Here is an 18,291-nt window from a genome sequence, read left to right as displayed (position 1 = left end):
ATTTGTGCCTTTTTTCTTTGACTAATCTTAACAGAAGTTTGCCAGCTGTATCTTTCCAAAATTGGTGATCTACCAATTCCCTGACTTCTAGTTCTTTTCTACTCTGTATTATTTCTTTCCTTCTTATTGGGGCTTCCTTTGTACTTTTTGTAACTTCTTGAATTGAATGCTTAGCTCATGAGTTTCCAGTTCAGTTTACTAATAAAAGTATTTAAGGCTATAATTGTCCCTCCAAGTACAGTTGTAGCCCACTCTACAAACTTTGTTTTATAGAAATCATTAAAGGTCATTTCTAATTATTTCTAATTCCCACTATGATTTTTTTTTTTTTACTTATGCAATTATTTAAAAGCATATTTTTGTCTTCAAAAATATGGGAGTTGGGATCTTTTTTGTTCGATAGTTTCTAATGAAGTCAGAGAATATGATCTCTAATGATATCTTTTCTTTCATATTTATTGAGATTTGCTGGAAGACTAACTATATGGTCAATGTCTATAAATGCCCTATATGTATTCAAAAAAATTTGTTTTCCTTTCTGTTAGACACATAAGATCAAGTCTGTTTTCTGACTTGTTCAAATCTTCTCTATTCTTACTAATTTTGAGTTTCAACGGTTTTCTCAGAAACTGATAGAGATCTATCAGTTTCTGAGAAAACCGTTAAAAGCTCTGCCATGATTGTGAATTTGTTGATTTCTCCTTGTTATGTCAAGTTTTTCCTTTACATGTTTTAAGGGATATGATGCATGTGTTCATAATTGCTTTGTATTCCTAGTGAACTAGTCTTTTTATCATTATGAAGTGACTCATTAACCAAGTTTTACTTACAGTCTATTCTGTTAACAATAACTAGCTTTGAGTTCATTTGTCTGGTATTTCTTTTCCTAGCCCTTTACTTCCAAACTTTGCATAATAATCTTTAGGTATGTCTCTTATTAAGTACTATGCAATAGGATTTTGTTTATTTTTAAGTACAATAAGGTATTTTGAATTTTAACTGGTAAGTTTAATCAGTTTACATGTACAGTATGAAGATTATTACTTTGTGCTTTCTATTCATCTAGCTTTCTCTCTGTTTCTTTTCCTCCACTCCCACCTTCTAGTGAACTGAGTGGGTCTGCTTTGTTTCCTTTTGTCCCCCTCTACTGTCTATATTTCCAGTATTTTAATAATCACCTTTACATTTTAGACATGCATACTTTAATTAAGAAAACCTAAAGTTAATTACTATCCTCTTCCCCAAAATATAAATCTTTAAAATATTTTAACTCCTATCACCTTCTCCTGTGTCTTACAAATAATTACTGCTTGGTATTTTTTGTTGTTGTTGTTTTGTTTTGTGCCATCTTGAAGACTTGCACACTTTATTTTTCAGACATTTTTAATAGTGTGTGCTTTCTACCGTGTGGTAATGCTTTGGTACTATTCATATAGGATCCCTTATCCTGAAGCCTTGCCATTTCCCCAAGAGGAGCTTTGATTCTGCTTTAGAAGTTTCATATAAATTAAAATCTTTATCAAATATTAATATGAAGGGAGGTAACACAGAATGCAACATATACAGTCAAGTTACCTCTCTGTATATTTAGTAATTACTTTTTCTTTCAAGGTATATGCACCAGAAAGCTTAGTCTGTCCTGCTTAATATTTCAGTAGTACAGGTTTGAATCATCAGAACCTTGGCAAGACCTTAATATTTCAAAATTATAAACAATACCTCTAGGGGCAAGTCTATATTATTGAATTATGACAAATTTACTATCATGAGGGAAAACAAGCATAGCCAGCCATCTTAAAAAAAATGCCCCAACCACTACTTCTCAACATAGAAAAGACTAAAACTACATATGGTTTATCATACAGCAAATCCCATCTCTGTCCCCTGAAATTCCCCTAATTTCATTCATGAGAAGGGGATTTTAAAAAAAGACTTAAAGAGCACTTTACAGCAACATTCAGCTTTCCTATGAAATACTCAGCATCTTAAATATTATATACACTTCTCTTTTTCTTTTAGTAAGCTAGACACTGGCTTCAGAGTTTGTGAAAATGGGGGGAAAATAACCCATTCAAAACCATTCTAAAGATTGTCTTTTGGCAGAACAGCAAGTATCCAAGTTAAAAATAAGAGGGTCACTGTGTTGCCCTTCAAAAAAAAAAAAAAAAAAAATTTTTTTTCTTCCCCTTCTACATAAACCTCAGTCACCACTCCTAAGTGGAGATGGGTAGAGGCTCTGGCCCCTGCTCCTCCGGCTTCTCAGCAGTTGTTTTCTTATTGCTGCAACAAGGCTTGAATAGATGGGTGTCAATGAGGACTTCCCCAAAATGGCCTTTATAGATAATCCCGCAACTTATTTTCTGTCTTTTCCAGTATGTGAGATCTAAAAAGGAAAAGACTGGTGTTCTATTAGAGCCAGAAGCCATCTCGGTATCTGAGCCATCATCTGACTGGTTACTGTAACAAGGAGACTAAGCTGGGGAGGCACTTGAAGTGGTACTGTGAGCATCAGAATTGTGACATTTAAATTCTTTCTGCAGTTTACTCATCTGGTTGCTTTTCATCCTGTTTCCAGACAGAGTTTTCACTTTCTTTGGTTTCAATGTAGTCTTTAGACTGGGTCCTGCCCTTGCATCTACCACATGATTCCAGTTTTTTTCGATCCTGCTGGCAGTTCTTCCATCTTTTCACAAGCAAGACACAGGCATTGCAGATATCTCCTCAACGAGTCTCATGTAACCCAAAGCAGCTCTGGAAGTCCTTTTCATAGCATTTACTGTCAGTGAATCGAGAACTAGAGGACTTAGCCCTGAAAATACAGCAGCCCTCTATAATTCGGTACATCTTTGGCTTGTGAAAACCAAACATCTTTTCTTCTGAGCAATAGTCTTTCAACCCCTCAAGAACCAAAACCAAGCATGGGAGATCCAGGATACTCTCCTAGCCAAGAGAAAGTAAAAAAACGGCATTTTCTACAAGGTCTCCAGGTCTCTCTGATGTAAAATGCTGCTTGGTATTTTTGTCCCAACTTGTTTTTAGATTCCTAAAACTATTATTGTCTTATTTAACAATGCTTATTTTTATTTACACTCATTAACCAGTTTTTTTCCTCACTATTGCTTCTTACATCTTTCACCTTCCTCCTGGACTCAACTGGCTTCTTGCTGATGAACTACCTCTAAAAATTCTTTCAACAATGGTCCATAAGTGGTAAATTCTCAGTCTGAAAATGTTTTTTTCCCCTCATTCTTAAATACTAGTTTAGCAGACTATAAATGCTATTTTTCCAGTTATTTTTTCTTAAAAGTTTGAAAATTTTATTCTTCTGCCTTCTGGCTTCCATTACTACTAAGAAGTCTGCTATTAGTCTAACTGCTTTGTAGATCAGTCATACTCTTATTGTCTCTGGCTACCTTTACCTCTTTGCCTTATGTATTCTCCAATTTCATGACAATGTCTAGTGTACATCTATTACTCATCCTATTCAGGACTCAGTGTACCTCCTGATCTGAGGGTTTATATTATTTTTCATATTCTGGAAAAGTCTTCAGCCATTACCTCTTCAAATATTTTGACCCCCCCCCCCCCGCCCATTTTCTCCTTTAACCTCTTATTGGAAATAAGCTGGACTTTCTCATCTTAACTTCTCTTTCATATTCTCCACCTCTTTGTTTTTATCCTCTATTCTGTAATTTCTTTGGACTATCTTCCAGTTAACTAATTCTCTCTTCAGAAACAAACTTGTGACTAATTTGTTGTTTAACATTTGTTGCATACAATGAGTATTTAGCATCAATGATTATATTTTTCATTTCCAAATATTACCTTCTTTTACAAATCTCCCTGCTGTTTGCTCATAGTGCCTTGTTCTTATAGTCTTATTCTGCCTTTTATATCTAACAGTTTTAACCACATATAGACTATCAATTCTGTTAACTGAAATTATTGACACTCTAATCCTGCTATTTGTTGTTCTCATTATTGCATGTGTCTTACAGTTTTAAACTCTAAGTTCAACAATAGGAATTTGTCTGAGAAACCTGTGTGACCTGGATTGAGAATATATCCCTGCAGAGAGATTTTGCCTTTGTTTCTGCTATTTTTTGTTAAGGTAATATCTGGGCTTGAGAGTTTCCAAACTACACAGATAGTTTAAATTTAACTCAACCCACCAAAGTACCATGGTTATGAATCCTTAAGGGAGATGTCCCAAAGCCTTGACAGTCCAGGGTTTGATCCCAAATCCCTGAGAGCACAGAATATGAGTCAAGCTTCCTTAACTTTTCCCTGTATCAATGGATTTTTTCTAAAATAGTCTTGAGAATTTAGCCCTCTAAGGGTTGCAGACCCAAGGCCTATACCATGAAGATACCAAATGTCAAGTCCCTAAATTATGCAGCCATCACCACCAAGAGCACCCCATATCTCAGCTTTTGGTACTTCAGGCTCTGGTTTTTAGTTCTATTTTTAGGGGCTTCTGAATATTTCCGTTACTTATTTGAGCAAGCTTGATTATACAATTCAAAAAATGTATTTTTAATAGTTTATCTGCATGTACTCAATGTTTTTAGAGAGAGGGTTTTCAAGTTATCTAATCTGAACTTGCAGTCAACTAACGGCAGTGATCAAGTAATTTAGATTCAATATTATACAAAGATATTTTTTATTAAGAAAAATCTTTAACAGCTTTCATTTGTTACTACAATTTTTAAATCTGATTGACATTCATCCTTCCTAGACGGACATGAAATAGACACAAATTAAATCAATAGGGCATGATCACACTTCTTTCCAGAGTTCCTAAAAGGGGCTTCATGGAACTCTAAAGTTCGACGCAACATAATTTAAAAAAAAAAAAAAAAACTGAACAAATTAAAACATCCTCCCCAAAAGTCCGTGTTTTATTATTTACATAATCACACTACCCCTTTAACTTTGTAACCATTTCTATATATCCTGTCCCATAAGAGTTCTGCCTCACAAATCTCTTAACTTTAAAAGGAAACAAAATATAAAGGATTAAATGTCTTAAATTTGTTTTTTATCAGAACTATCTTCTAATCTTTAAGTACTTCTTGAAACCTAATGTCTAAAGTATCAGGCCTATGAAATATGTTAACCCTTGAGAATAAGTAGAACATAGTATAATATAGATGAAAATAATCATAAATTCTTGGAAAATTCAGCTTAACAAAAGTAGTTTTAACTCTATGATTATTTTTAACCCTGAAATGACTTACATAGTGGTATATATTACTACTTAGGATAACCGAGCAGATGTGGAATTTAAAACCTGCCTACTTTCTATTAATCTTCCAAACTGTGACTATAGTTAAGCCTTAATCAAAAAATCTGATGTCGCTAAATTAAACCAATAATATCCCATCAGAGATATCTAAGTTATGTCTGATTTCAAAACAAAATAGTCGAAACAGTATTCATACTGAACTAAACTTCTATCATTTCCCTAAAATATATACAGCCAGAAGCTTCAAGTAAGTTAAAAACACTCTTTTAATGCAAATTAACTTAAGGCCTCTTCTGAATAAATTATCACTTAATTCTGAGTCTTCAAAAGGAAAAAATCCAAAAAAAGTCTTTAAGAAATAAAAACACAATGAATAAAATAGTAAATTTATTAGAAAGTTTACCACTTACCAAATAACGTCAGTTTCAGTATCCTACTACACTGAATTGCAAAGGAAAGGTCAGAACTATCAAAAATTGTGATAAGATCTCCATCTGGAATTAAAAAAAAAAGAAATGAGTTTTGAATTTGCATCAGTAGTAAACTAGGACAAAAGTAAAATTAAAATCCAAAATGTTGATTGCCGAGGATAATTAGAATCTTCCATAAAAATCTTAAACACACATTAAGGGATCATTTGAGAAAGACGTACTGTTCAAAAATACTAAATTGATTTTGCTTTTGTTCTTTTGGCAAGGTATTTATCACATCCTTATGAGACAGGCTAAAATCATAGATACGGTTAATGTATTAAATGACGATTTAATAGACGCCAAGGGATTTGTGGAAGCAGTATCACAAATTACCAGTTTATATTGAAATCTTTTTATTTAAATACAGAAAATAATCTAAGTCTATTATCAAAAGTTAAAGTAAAATTCCCAAGTTCAAATTTGAATAAGTACAGTAAAACAACATTGGCAGACATGGAGGGAGAGCCATATCTAACAATAACAAAGAACTTCAAAAAAGAGGTGTTTGGATAGCTGCTTTAATGAATGGATAGACAACAGAATCTTTCAGGTTGCTGATCATCCTGACAGAAAGATGAAAACTATCAACTCTCCCCCAAAAAATATTCAAAAACACAAAACAGTGCATATTTAAGACTAAACAGCAACAAAAAAGTAGTTAAGAGAAAGCCAGTTAAACAATGACGTAGGCTGAAGATATGCCAAGTCTGAGGTAGAGCAAAGCATCTCAGGTTAAAATAGACAGTTCAAAATTTTGAGCTGTAAACTCAAGAAAGATCAAATTAAGATATACACTTGGAAGTCAGAGGTGAAAGTAAATGTGTTGCAAATAAATGAGATTACTAGGGAAGAAAACAGAAAGAAAAGTGTTCATCTTTATTGCTCCTTGCATGGGTAACCCTCCAAAATTAGTTGTTGGTACTCTTAGATCACATATCCCAAAGTGGACAGCTTAGCAGATAACCAGTGATGTAGTCTCCCTTCCACAGTTCAAGTTGTTGGAAAGTAGCTGCCCAGTCAGGGACTACATTTCCCAACCCACTCACATCTCAACAGCGCCATGTGACGGGGTCTGGGGTCTGGCCAATGTGATGTGGGCAGAAATGATATAAACCACTTTGAGGCCTAGTGAGTAAAATCTCCCATGTGTTCCTCAAATTCTGTCTTTACCCACCTGCCTGGCGGATATCAATGGCCAACAAGAGCTTGTAAGCCATGTAGTGAAAATAACAGAGCTTCTATCAGCCTGGGTCCCTAAATGACTTCTTGAGTGTTACACCACTGAGATTTTAACATACTGATTATAGCAGCTGGCATTACTTTAAAGCAACACTCAGGGAGACAGAGAAGAGGCTATTAGTGATAAGAGGGAAACTCGGACAGCACCATGTCAAATGTTAAGGGATAAGCATATTTCAAAAAGGATGGTATAGGACAAAGTGTCAAACACTGTATCCAATATTTGCATTAGTTGAGAAATATATTCCGCAATTAGAAAAATACTGATAACCACCCTAATGAGCAATTTCACTAGAGGTTAACAAAGAAAGTAGGTTAAAGAATAGGAAACATAGTAGTAAAGGCAATTCCAGTTTGTTTGGGGAAATATTTGTCATGTAAAACATCTCAATAAAAATGGTTTTGTGGTTATAGAAGTGTAGGAACACTGCATATCATAACCCAGCAAAGTACATCAGCATACTACATGCTCCAAAAATCTATGCAATAAAGAAGCACATTTGTCTTTGTTTAAACCAGCTTTCCAGTATCTACTGATATTCCTGTAACTTTGGGATTAGAGTGTAAGTTTTGTTTTAAAAGCAAAAAGGAAGCCAGGAACAAATCGGCAAGAAGGAAAAACAATGTGTATAAAAATGTATGCGAAGAGGGGTGTGCCAGTTTGAAGGTATTATGTCCCCCAGAAAAAGCCATATTCTTTGATGCAATCCTGTGGGGCAGACAGAATAGTGGGGATTAAGTTGGAACGTTTGAATTAGGTTGTTTGCATGGAGATGTGCCCCACCCAGCTGTGGGTGGTGACTTTGGTGGGATACTCCCATGGAGGTGTGACCCCACCCATTCAGGGTGGGCCTTGATCAGTGGAGCCATATAAAACATGCTGACTCAAAGAGATGGGACGGAGTGCAGCTGTGAGTGACGTCTGAAGAAGAGCAAGCTTGCTAGAGAGGAATGTCCTGGGAGAAAGCCATTTTGAAACCAGAACTTTGGAGCAGACGCCAGCCACGTGCCTTCCCAGCTAACAGAGGTTTTCCGGACGCCATTTGCCATCCTCCAGTGAAGGTACCTGATTACTGATGTGTTACCTTGGACACTTTATGGCCTTAAGACTGTAACTGTATAGCCAAATAAACCCCCTTTTTATAAAAGCCAGTCCATCTCTGGTGTTTTGCATTCTGCAGCATTAGCAAACTAGGACAAGGGGGCAAGATGGTGGCATAGAGAGGAGTGGAATTTACTTAGTCCCCTGGAACAACAAATGAACAACCAGGAACAACCAGTAAATAATCTGGAATAACTGCTGGGGGACAATTACGACTGTCCACACATCACAGACTAACCTGGATTGGGATGAATGCCTGAGATTGCAGCACAAAATCTGTAAGTAAAAACTGCAGACCAGCGCCAGGAGCCCCCTCCCCCCATGGCAGGCTGAGCTGCAAAACCTCGCTGTGGTAGAGAGCAGCACTCTCCCAACAAGCGAATACAGCTCAACTGAGCTCCAACTGGGGTTTTAATTAACAAATGTGGACTGCTGAATACAAGCTACAAACCCCCAACAAGCAGACAGAGGCTTATAGTGATGACTGACCTTAAAGAACCAGAAGACTCATCTGTCCAGGGAGGGGGAGCCCAGAAGACCAGCTGTTACCTCTGGCCGATGAGTGAAACTTGGGGGGCTGTGTACTGGCTCTGAAAGGGGGCTTTCTGTCCCTTTTTATCTCTCTCAACCTGAGGGGCTCAGAGGAGAGAGCCACAGCCATTTTCAGTTCGCAGCGCTCTGACCCAGACAGGGGTGGAGAGAACAGTCAGAGACTGTTCAAATGGAGATGATAACTCCCTAGGGAGTATATCTTCCCTAAGAGGATGGAGGTGGGACTCAGCTTTCCCTTCAGAACCAGACTGGGGGAAAATAGACAAAACAGAAACTGAAGGGGCCACAGCTCCTTACACCAGTCAGGAGCAACAGGTTGACAGGCACCACCTGCTGGGCAGGTTAGGAAAAGCACAGCAACTGGAAACCTCACAGGAATATCTGTCATTCCTCTAAGATACACCCTGAATATAACCCCATTCTGAGACCTGAACCCATTCTGGTCTGGGAAAATCTGATTGGGGTAATGAAGGAAACCAGATGCCTAGACAACAGAAAACTACAATCCATACTAGGAAAAACAAAGATATGTCCCAGTCAAAGGAATAAATTTACACTTCAACTGAGATACAAGTGAGGTACTGTTTCATTTTAATGAAACAATCTATTAAAGATTTTCAAAGAAATATGCTAAATCAAATCAAAAACTAAATCAAAGGGTTCAGGGAAGATACAACAAAAGAGATGAAGGCTATAAAGAAAACACTGGGTGAACATAAAGGCAGAAACCGAAAGTCTGAAAAAACTGGCAGAATCTATGGAAATGAAAGGCACAACAAAAGAGATGAAAAAACACAATGGAGACATAAAACAGCAGATCTCAAGAGGCAGAAGAAAACACTCAGGAACTGGAGAACAAGACACCTGAAATCCTATACACAAAAGAACAGATAGGGAACAGAATGGAAAAATATGAGCAACGTCTCATGGAATTGAATGACAACATGAAACATATGAATGTATGTGTCATGGGTGTCCCAGAAGGAGGAGAGACAGGAAAAGGGCAGAAGCAATACAGGAAATAATCAATGAAAATTTCCTATCTATTATGAAAGACATGATATCACAGATCCAAGAAGTGCAGTGTACCCCAAGAGACACTTAAGTATCAGATTATCAAACATCAAAGACAAAGAGAGAATCCTGAAAGCAGCAAGAGAAAAGCAATTCATCACATACAAAGGAAGCTTGATGAGACTATGGGTGGATTTCTCAGTAGAAACCATGGAGGCAAGAAGGAAGCGGGGTGACAGATTTAAGATACTGAAGGAGAAAATCTGCGAACCAAGAATCCCATATCCGGCGAAACTGTCCTTCAAATATGAGGGAGAGCTTAAAATATTCTCTGACAAACAGACAATGAGAGACTTTGTGAACAAAATACCCGCGCTACAGGAAATAACAAAGGGAGCACTACAGACAGATAGGAAAAGATGGCAGTGAGAGGTTTGGAACACAATTTTGGGTGATGGTAGCACAACAATGTAAGTACACTAAAGAAATGTGACTGCGAGTATTGTTGAAAGAGGAAGGTTAGGCGTATGTGGGACACCAGAAGGAACGAGGAAAGATAAAGATTGGGACTGTATAACTCGGTGAAACCTAGAGTGCTCAAAAATTGTGATAAAATGTACAAATATGTTTTTACATGAGGGACAACAAAAGAATTGAATGTCAACCTTGCAAGAAGTTAAAAAATAGGGTGGTATTGGGGAAAAAAATACAACCAATGCAAACTAGAGACTACAGTTAACAAAAACATTGTATTATGCTTTAATGTAACAAAGGCAATATACAAAGGGCTAAATGCCTTTAAAAAGGGGACATAAGAGAGAGGTATGGGACTCTTGGCATTGGTGATGTTGTCTGATTCTTTTACTCTACTTTAAGTTTACTCCATCTTTCCTTCTGTTGCTTTTAGCTGTCATGTTTTTTTTCTTTCTTTCTTTTTCTTTTGTCTCTTTACCTTTTTCGACGCTTCCTCCTTCTTTGTGGAAGAAATGGAGATGTCCTTATATAGATAGTGGTGATGGTGGTGAATATATAAATACGTGACTATTCAGAGAACCATCAATTGTTTACTTAGGATGGAAAGTATGGTTGGTGAACAAAACCATCTTTAACAAAAAAACAGACTGATGAAGAAACCTTGAGGACACTACATTGAGTGAAATAAGTCAGACACGTAAGGACAAATATTGCAGGTTCTCACTGATATGAAATAGTTATAACATGTAAACTCACAGACATGAAATGTAAGTTATCAGGATAGAGAATGAGGTTAAAGAATGGGGAACAGTTGCTTATTATGAGCAGAATGCTCAATTAGATTGAACTTAAGTGTTTGGAAATGGACAGAGGTGATGGTAGCATGTTACTGTGAGAATAACTAACAGTGCTGAATGGTATGTGAATGTGGTGGAAAGGGGAAGCTTAGAGTCACATATGCCACCAGAAGGAAAGTTGGAGGTTAAAAGATAGGAATGCATAAAACAGTGAATCTTGTGGTGGACAACTGTCATGATTAACTGTACAAATATTAGAAATCTCTTTCAAGAACTAGAACAAATGTATGACACTAGAACTAGAAGTTAATAATAGAGGGGTATATAGGGAAAAAAACAGTTATATTTGTACTACAGTTAGCAGTATTTTACATTCTTTCATCAATAGTAACAAATGTACTATACCAATACTATGAGTCAATAATGGAAGGGGGGTGGTTGGGGTATGGGAGGATTTGAGTTTTCTTTTTTTGTCTTTATTTCTTTTCTAGAGTAATGAAAATGGTCTAAAAATTGGAAAAAAATATAATTGTGATGATGGATGCACAGCTGTATGATGGTACCGTGGGCAACTGATTGTACACTTCGGATCTTTGGATAATTGTATGGTATGTGAACAATCTCAATAAAATTAAATTTAAAAATATATATGTGAAAGTGTTCTATCACTTAAAATTTCTGTTTAATAATAAATCACTTAACTACTTTTGACTTATACAAGAATTATAACAACCACATGGACATCTCATTAAATAAAAGAAAGTGGGTACTAATTTACTATGGGATGGAACTGATTAAACTAAGAGATTGTCCAGTGAAAAAATGGGCAAAGAACATATACAATACATAGACTTTTGAAAGCTAGCTTTAAAAGCACTCTTACCTTCATCTTTATACTTTATTGTAACTTCATCATTACTCAGAAGTTTTCCTCTGAAAACTCGTTGCATCATTAGCACTAATTCATCATAAGTAATATCTTCATTATGAATGGGAATTCGCCGAATATCCTCCCCAAGTTGAGCTTTGATGATTAGCTTCCCACTTAGGTCCAACTGTCCATTCATGGTGGACTCCAGGATGCTCAGTGTATACAGCTCTAGATAAAGACTGATAAAAAATTGTTTTGACGATTAAAAACAACTACAAAAGTTCAAAAACAGAACTACTATTAGAACTGAAGAAAATCTGGCCTTCAATATGTTAAAATGGTCTGGAGACAACTTGATTACAATGTACAGTTTTATCGTTCTTTTACGTCTAGTATTATTTTACTCATGGATCTAGCTGTCTACTCAACATCACCAGTTAAATTTCCAACTTAACATGTCTGAAAAACAAAATTCCCCCAAACCTGCTTCATCTAATACTTCTCCCATCTCAGTTAGTGGCAATTTCTTGCTTCCAGTTGCTCAAGTCAAAAAACTTTTGATTCTTCTCTTCTTTCCATATCTTACATCCAAACTGTCAACAAATGTGGTTGCTACTACCTTTAAAATCTCTCTAGAATCCAACTACTTGAGTTCATGTCTCTGTTATCAACTTGGTCCAAGCCACATTTCGTACTGCTTACATTATTGCAAAAATCTCCTAACTGCTTGCTCCTAACCTTTGCCCCCTCTTAATCTATTCTCAGTATATAAGAGAGAGTCACACTGTTAAAGCCTTATGTTACTGTGCTCAAAACCTTCCAGCGGGGGCCTATCTCACTTTTCTACAAAGATCTGGCCTCTGGCCCCTGGCTAAAGGTTTAACCTCATTTCCTACCTCTCCCCTTCACTCACCCTACTATACCGAAACTTGAAGTTCTCCTTCTCAACTCAAGGCTCTCCACTTGCTTTTCTCTTCTTGTTGCCTTAATTTCTTTTCATATCCCTCATATGATTCAGATTCCTGCTCAAATGTCAACTTTCTAAGAGGTCTTCCTTGACCATCAAATTAAAATGGCTTCCCTGTCACTATCTTCTAACCCTGCTTTATTTTTCTCCAAAGCACATAACTAGCAGACATTATGTTAAATATTTATTTTTTATTGCCTTTTCCACTAAAATGCAGGGAAGTGAAAGATTTTGTTCACTGTATTCCTAGAGCCAGAACAGTGCCTAGAACATGCTAGGCATTCAATAGTTGTTAAATGAAGGAAGAAATAAATTCTAGCTTTAAAACTCTGTTAGCCTATAGCTCTTAATGCTCATTTCAACAAGAAAAGCATGTGTGAACACTAAAATAGAGCCCCAGATTTTTCTATCTAAAATAAGGCTCTCTAATTTTCCTATTTGGGGAACTTAAGGAGAAAGGATAATGGAATGATATCCTCCTGAGCTCTCTAAGAAGACTGTCCTCTTTTGTGCTACATATACATAGCCCCCATCCCCCATTGCCCATCCAAAAGACCTGAGTAGATGTGTATGATTAGAATACCTACTTTAAGAAATATATAAGCCAGTGTCAGAGAACTGGCCACTAATTACTAATTTGCTATAGAATTTTCCCTTCTTGGGTTTTGCTCTATGGTTGTTCAGTGTCATTGTTCTGTAATGACTTTATCTCAATTTAAAATGACTTAGTCCTACATTCCTAAATTTAAACTTAATCCTAAATTCAAAATAATGTCTAAGGTTTCCAGTAATTTAGATCTTTACTATACAATACAGAATAAATTTAAGCGCAAATAATGGGTTAGTATCTCTTCTTTTCCAGGGCAAAATTTCTTGAGTATTTCTATAAACACTGAGCATTTCTTAGCATCAACTCTTTCTTCCTTCTGCTCCAACCAAATGTTCTCTCTAAGGCTGTTTAAGGTACCTGATAACCTTCTACTGTCCACATTCTGCTTTCAGCTCACACTTTACTTCAGGCAGCTTTCTGTGCTCTCATATGTGTTACTTCATTAACATCATACCTGATTTTCATACTTCTCTGCAATTTTTTTGAGAAAGAATCCACCTCCTTCACAACACATCAACCCTTCAAATACCTGAAGAAAGTTTTCATGAATCCTCCATAATAGTCTTCATCCAAATGCCCCAGATCCTTCCAACTAACTATTCTTTAAATGCATGTCTTTAGATTCCACACCCTCCAGTTCACTTTCCTCTGGGCAGAACACATTTAATTAATAACCCACTTAAAATGGAGCATTCAGTACTGAATGCAACACTCTAAGATTCATGCAGAACAGTGGATTGAGTTTCATAATCTGGATGCTATGCTTGTCTTAATGCAAAATATACAGTTAGCTTTTTATCTGCCACTTCTCACACAGGATTTCTCATAAAGACCATGATTGACTGAAACCTCCATACAACCAGGTCTTCACCTGCTAGCCAAACCTGCCTTCTTCATTCAGGAAATATTTACTGAATACCTACTATGTACCAAGCTCTGAAATATAATTACTTCAACAAAAAAAGGATATTGTTTGCAGTAAAGCCTGAGAATAATAAGTACCTTTCAACAATCTATTTGTTACCTTCTTCTACCTACAGAACGGATAATATAGCAATAATATAGATAGCGAGCAGAGCTTAGCTTCAGTAACATGGTATTATCTATTCCCAGTAGCACCTGGAATAGTGCCTAACACCCAGCAGGTATTTAAATATTTGTTTTTGTTCCCTAGACAAAAGATGAAACCTTATGTAGCCAGAAGTGACTCCCCACAGCAAGCATGCTCCTAATAAAGGGAAAATTCCAACATGGAACATAATTGATAGTATGTCACTTTGATTGTGGGAAAACTGTTCAGTTCCAATGGATCTAAAAACCTGAGTCACATATACACATTTTTACGTGCCATGTTTGCCTGTAAATTCACTCATTCCTTGGTGTTTCCCACTGACTGTAAATTCCCTGTGGCCCCTAGGCACCAGAACTTCTTTCCTAAGGCTGCCCCCAGTTTGTGCAGTTATCACCTGACCACAAGCACAGAAGTATCACAAACGGGGTGTGCCACAAAATTTTCCCTTCAAGAGGAAATACAATCCTACATTTGTTGATGTTAACAGAATTCTGGTCCTTTTTTTCCTCTAATTTAAGTATCAGCAAGAGGGTGGTATAAACAACGAGCTCCCAAGGCTGCTGGTGAGATACTTACAGCATTCACTTCTTCCATCCTATCCTTTCCCCACCCTCTCTGAAGTCCAGAAGTGAGACAGTTACTAACTTCTAAAATCCTCCAACAGGAAACCGTTTCTCGGCACTAGAGAACGAAGTGACATGCCCAAGGTCACATAAAAAGCCTGCATCCAGAACCAAGACCTAGGTTGTGTGGCCAGACCTCCTACTGCACTAAGACTGAGGGTAGGGCCCTGCTCAAATTGAGAGGCAGCTACTTAGGCACCTCTAGAGGGTAGTCCTTTTCTTGTAGATATCCTAGAGCAAAAGCAAACCGATTATTCCAAAAAAATGCAAGGGGTACCAAATCCTGCCCGACCAAAGGCAGCGTAGCAAGATGGTAAAGATTCCCAGTACTAGCTGGGTGACTTCAAGCAAATACTTCTTTAAGCCTCAATCATACGCAAAAAGGGAATAATAATGAGTGTATTTGGAATAACAATGAGTAGTGGTGGTTAAATGAGATCTTGTATCTAAAATACCTAGAATAGTACCTAACAAATAGTAAACTCTTAAAAGTTGGCTACTGTCATCACTATAAAACCAGGTTGGGCCTCCAGACGGCACTTGATTAGAAGCACTGACACAGTCAAGGAATGAATTCCTCTTAAGTGACTGGAATCAATTTGTTCCCTTAGACGATATTCTCCACCCTCCTCATCCTTCCAAGCCCCTCTGATAAGAAGACGCGCGACCAACCCCAAGCCTCCCAAAGCCCTGTCCTCTCTCCCAAGCACCCAGACGGAACCGCTGAAAGAGCACTTGCTGTCCGAAACACCACCCCCGACCCCAGAGCCCACAGAGCGGGTCCACCCGTCCACTGCAGCTGCCTTTCTCTTCCCTTTTCTCCCCTCCCCTCCTCAGCTTCCCCTCCTCCACGCTAGGCTCCGCCCAGACTCCTTCTCTCTACCCTGACCCCTCACCCCCAACTCCAGCCCCCTTCCCACGGCCCCTCCGGCCCCCCGCCCGGCGCCAGCCGGTTCGAGTGAGGCCTTCCCAACCCTTCCACATCTCCCGGCCCGCCTTGAAAACGAGAGTGGCCGCGTCCCCGTCTCCGGCGGCCATACCGGCTTGCCGAGGCCGCCGCTATCGCCTCCCCGCGGGTCTCCGCTGGCCGGACCGGTGCGAGGATACCGCTGCCGCCGGTCTTCGGGGCGTCAGGGGAAGGCTCCGGTCACGACCCGCTAGGTTGCCCTCAGCCGCCGCCGCACCCCGCTCGCTGGCTCGCGCAGACCAATCGCAGGCCAATCGCACGGACCCAACAAGCCTAGCGCGAGCTCGGGCCCAGTACGTGGCAGGTGGGGGAAGAAGAGGGCGGGGCAAGAAAAAAAAATATGCCCTCTCGCCCCGCCTCAGTGCCAGCTTTCTATCCTAGGACGCATGCGCAGCGGCGTGGGGCACCGGGCTGGCAAAGACCGTGGACGCTTCTGCCTAAGGGTCACTGCTTTCTCACTGGTTGTCCGAGTGTAGGAAGTGTGAACTAAAGGGAGGCACGCATGCGCGAGGCGTGACCGGGCACTTCCGGTTTTCCTCAAAGCAATTGTTTCCCGTCTGTTCTTTGTGGGTGGTGTGGCGTGTGCAGTTCTGAACTTTTTTTTAAAGAGCCTGTTAAAATTTTTCCAAGTTTGGCGTTTTTTGTTGTCGTCGTTTGTGACCATTGTGATTCTTCTAGTCACATCTCGAAAAATCTAACCTTTTTCCCGCGTTCCTTCCACAAATCCAGTCATTCATTCATTCATTATTGGGCGCATACGCTTTCTTAAGTGTTAGTTTAGGGATGACTCAGTTGGTGAGCGAGGAGTTTCCAATTCAGCGGGGTAGAACCACAACGTTTGCGAGACAGGACAAACCTGTTAAGTGTGAAGTGCAAAGGCTGGGAGATTTAGACTGACTACAGATTCCAGAAGTCGTTTTGGAAGATAAGGAGCAGATCCACTTTCCCTTCTTCACTTTAAGCATGTGTTTTGGTTACACATATTTTATATGAGTGCCCTGCCTCAGATTGAATCCTAAATGTTTTCCTGTACACCTACAACACTTCTAATAAAAGAATTGTTCACTGTGCCTAAACTGTGCAAACAGTGTGATTTATGCTGGAGTCTGGAATTTTGGTAAATGCAGACAGGATGTCCATGTGACCAGATCCCAGTAAAAACTCTGGAGTCTGGGCCTCTAATGAGCTTCCAAAGTAGACATTTCTTACTTGCTAGAGGAATTGTGTCCTGTATGATTCCACTGGGACAGGACTCTTGGAAGATTGTACCTGATTTCTTCTGGGCTTTGGATTTTGCCCCATGCACCTTTTCCCTTTACTGAATTTGCTTTGTATCCTTTCACTGTAATAAATTCTAGCCTTGAGTACTACTCTATGCTGAGTCCTCTGAGCCCTTCTAGCAAATTATCAAACCTAGCCTAGATATGATCTTGAGGACCACCAGCACGGTTTCCTATACCATTTATGTAAAAAAAAAAAAAAGAGAAAAAAAGTACTAAGTGTTTCTATGGGTGTATAATTTGGGGTATACATATTTCTTAAAAATCTGGAAAGATACACACCAAACTCATTATAGTGGTTAATTCTGGGAAGAAGAAGGATGAGGAGGGGAGGGATCTGGATTTGGTAATAATGATCCAAAGGGACTTTAGTTCTATTTGGAATGCTCTATTTTTTTTTTTAAGGAAAACCTGCTCATGTATTACTTAGGTGGGAAAATAATTTAATTAAAAAACTTTTTTTAGTCTTCATTTAGAATCACAAAATTTTAGAGTTGGGAGGAAATTAAGAGTTCACCTACTCCTGTCTATTCCTTTAAAAAGGTAGAGCCTCAGTTTCTTATGCTCAGAGGCAAATGGCCTGCCCCAAGTCAAATAACTAATAACTGGAACCAAAGCTCCCAATCCAGAGTGCTTTCCTACACTGCCGTTTCTTGGTGAGTACTGAGGCCAGAAAAACAATCTGCATTTTTGTTATGCAGAAGTTCAGAAGGTCTCAATTGTTATATCACAGTTTCATAGAAGCTTATATCAAAGTTCAGCAACTTATAAGTGTCATACTTCCACGTGTACCAAACATCCACTGGAAGAAAAGTACAGATAAGAATTGGACTATAGTTGCCTGGAAAATATAGTTTGTAAGAGATATGGCATTAGATCATCCACTCTGCTTTACTTTTATTTTTTCCCCCTTCTTGTTAAAATAAATGACTAATGTATTATGAATAGGATTTTTCAGAAACCTGATCAATGCCTTAAAAAATGATTTATAACCTATTTCTA

General features: G+C 38.3%; 1 protein-coding gene and 1 pseudogene across 5 annotated transcripts in view; both read right to left on the bottom strand.

Annotated features, from left to right (window-relative positions):
* Window positions 1–16,392, bottom strand: part of TFG (trafficking from ER to golgi regulator) — a 35,358-nt gene extending 18,966 nt beyond the window's left edge. For 4 of the 5 annotated variants that reach the window (XM_037834820.1, XM_037834830.1, XM_037834841.1 and 1 more), the window contains exons 1-2: window positions 11,783–11,966; window positions 5,659–5,742 (exon numbers count right to left, since the gene is read on the bottom strand). In XM_037834820.1, coding sequence (XP_037690748.1) covers window positions 5,659–5,742; window positions 11,783–11,966 — 268 coding nt within the window. Of the gene's footprint in view, window positions 1–5,658; window positions 5,743–11,782; window positions 12,010–16,082 lie in introns of those variants that run through there. The other variant, XM_037834816.1, reaches the window with a different exon arrangement.
* On the bottom strand, window positions 1,828–3,298 carry LOC119532434 (annotated as a pseudogene).
* Window positions 16,393–18,291: the final 1,899 nt, after the last annotated feature.

Source organism: Choloepus didactylus, chromosome 1 (genome assembly GCF_015220235.1).
Source record: "Choloepus didactylus isolate mChoDid1 chromosome 1, mChoDid1.pri, whole genome shotgun sequence".
Lineage (NCBI taxonomy): Eukaryota > Metazoa > Chordata > Mammalia > Pilosa > Megalonychidae > Choloepus > Choloepus didactylus.
This window is presented reverse-complemented; position numbering and strand designations above follow the sequence as displayed.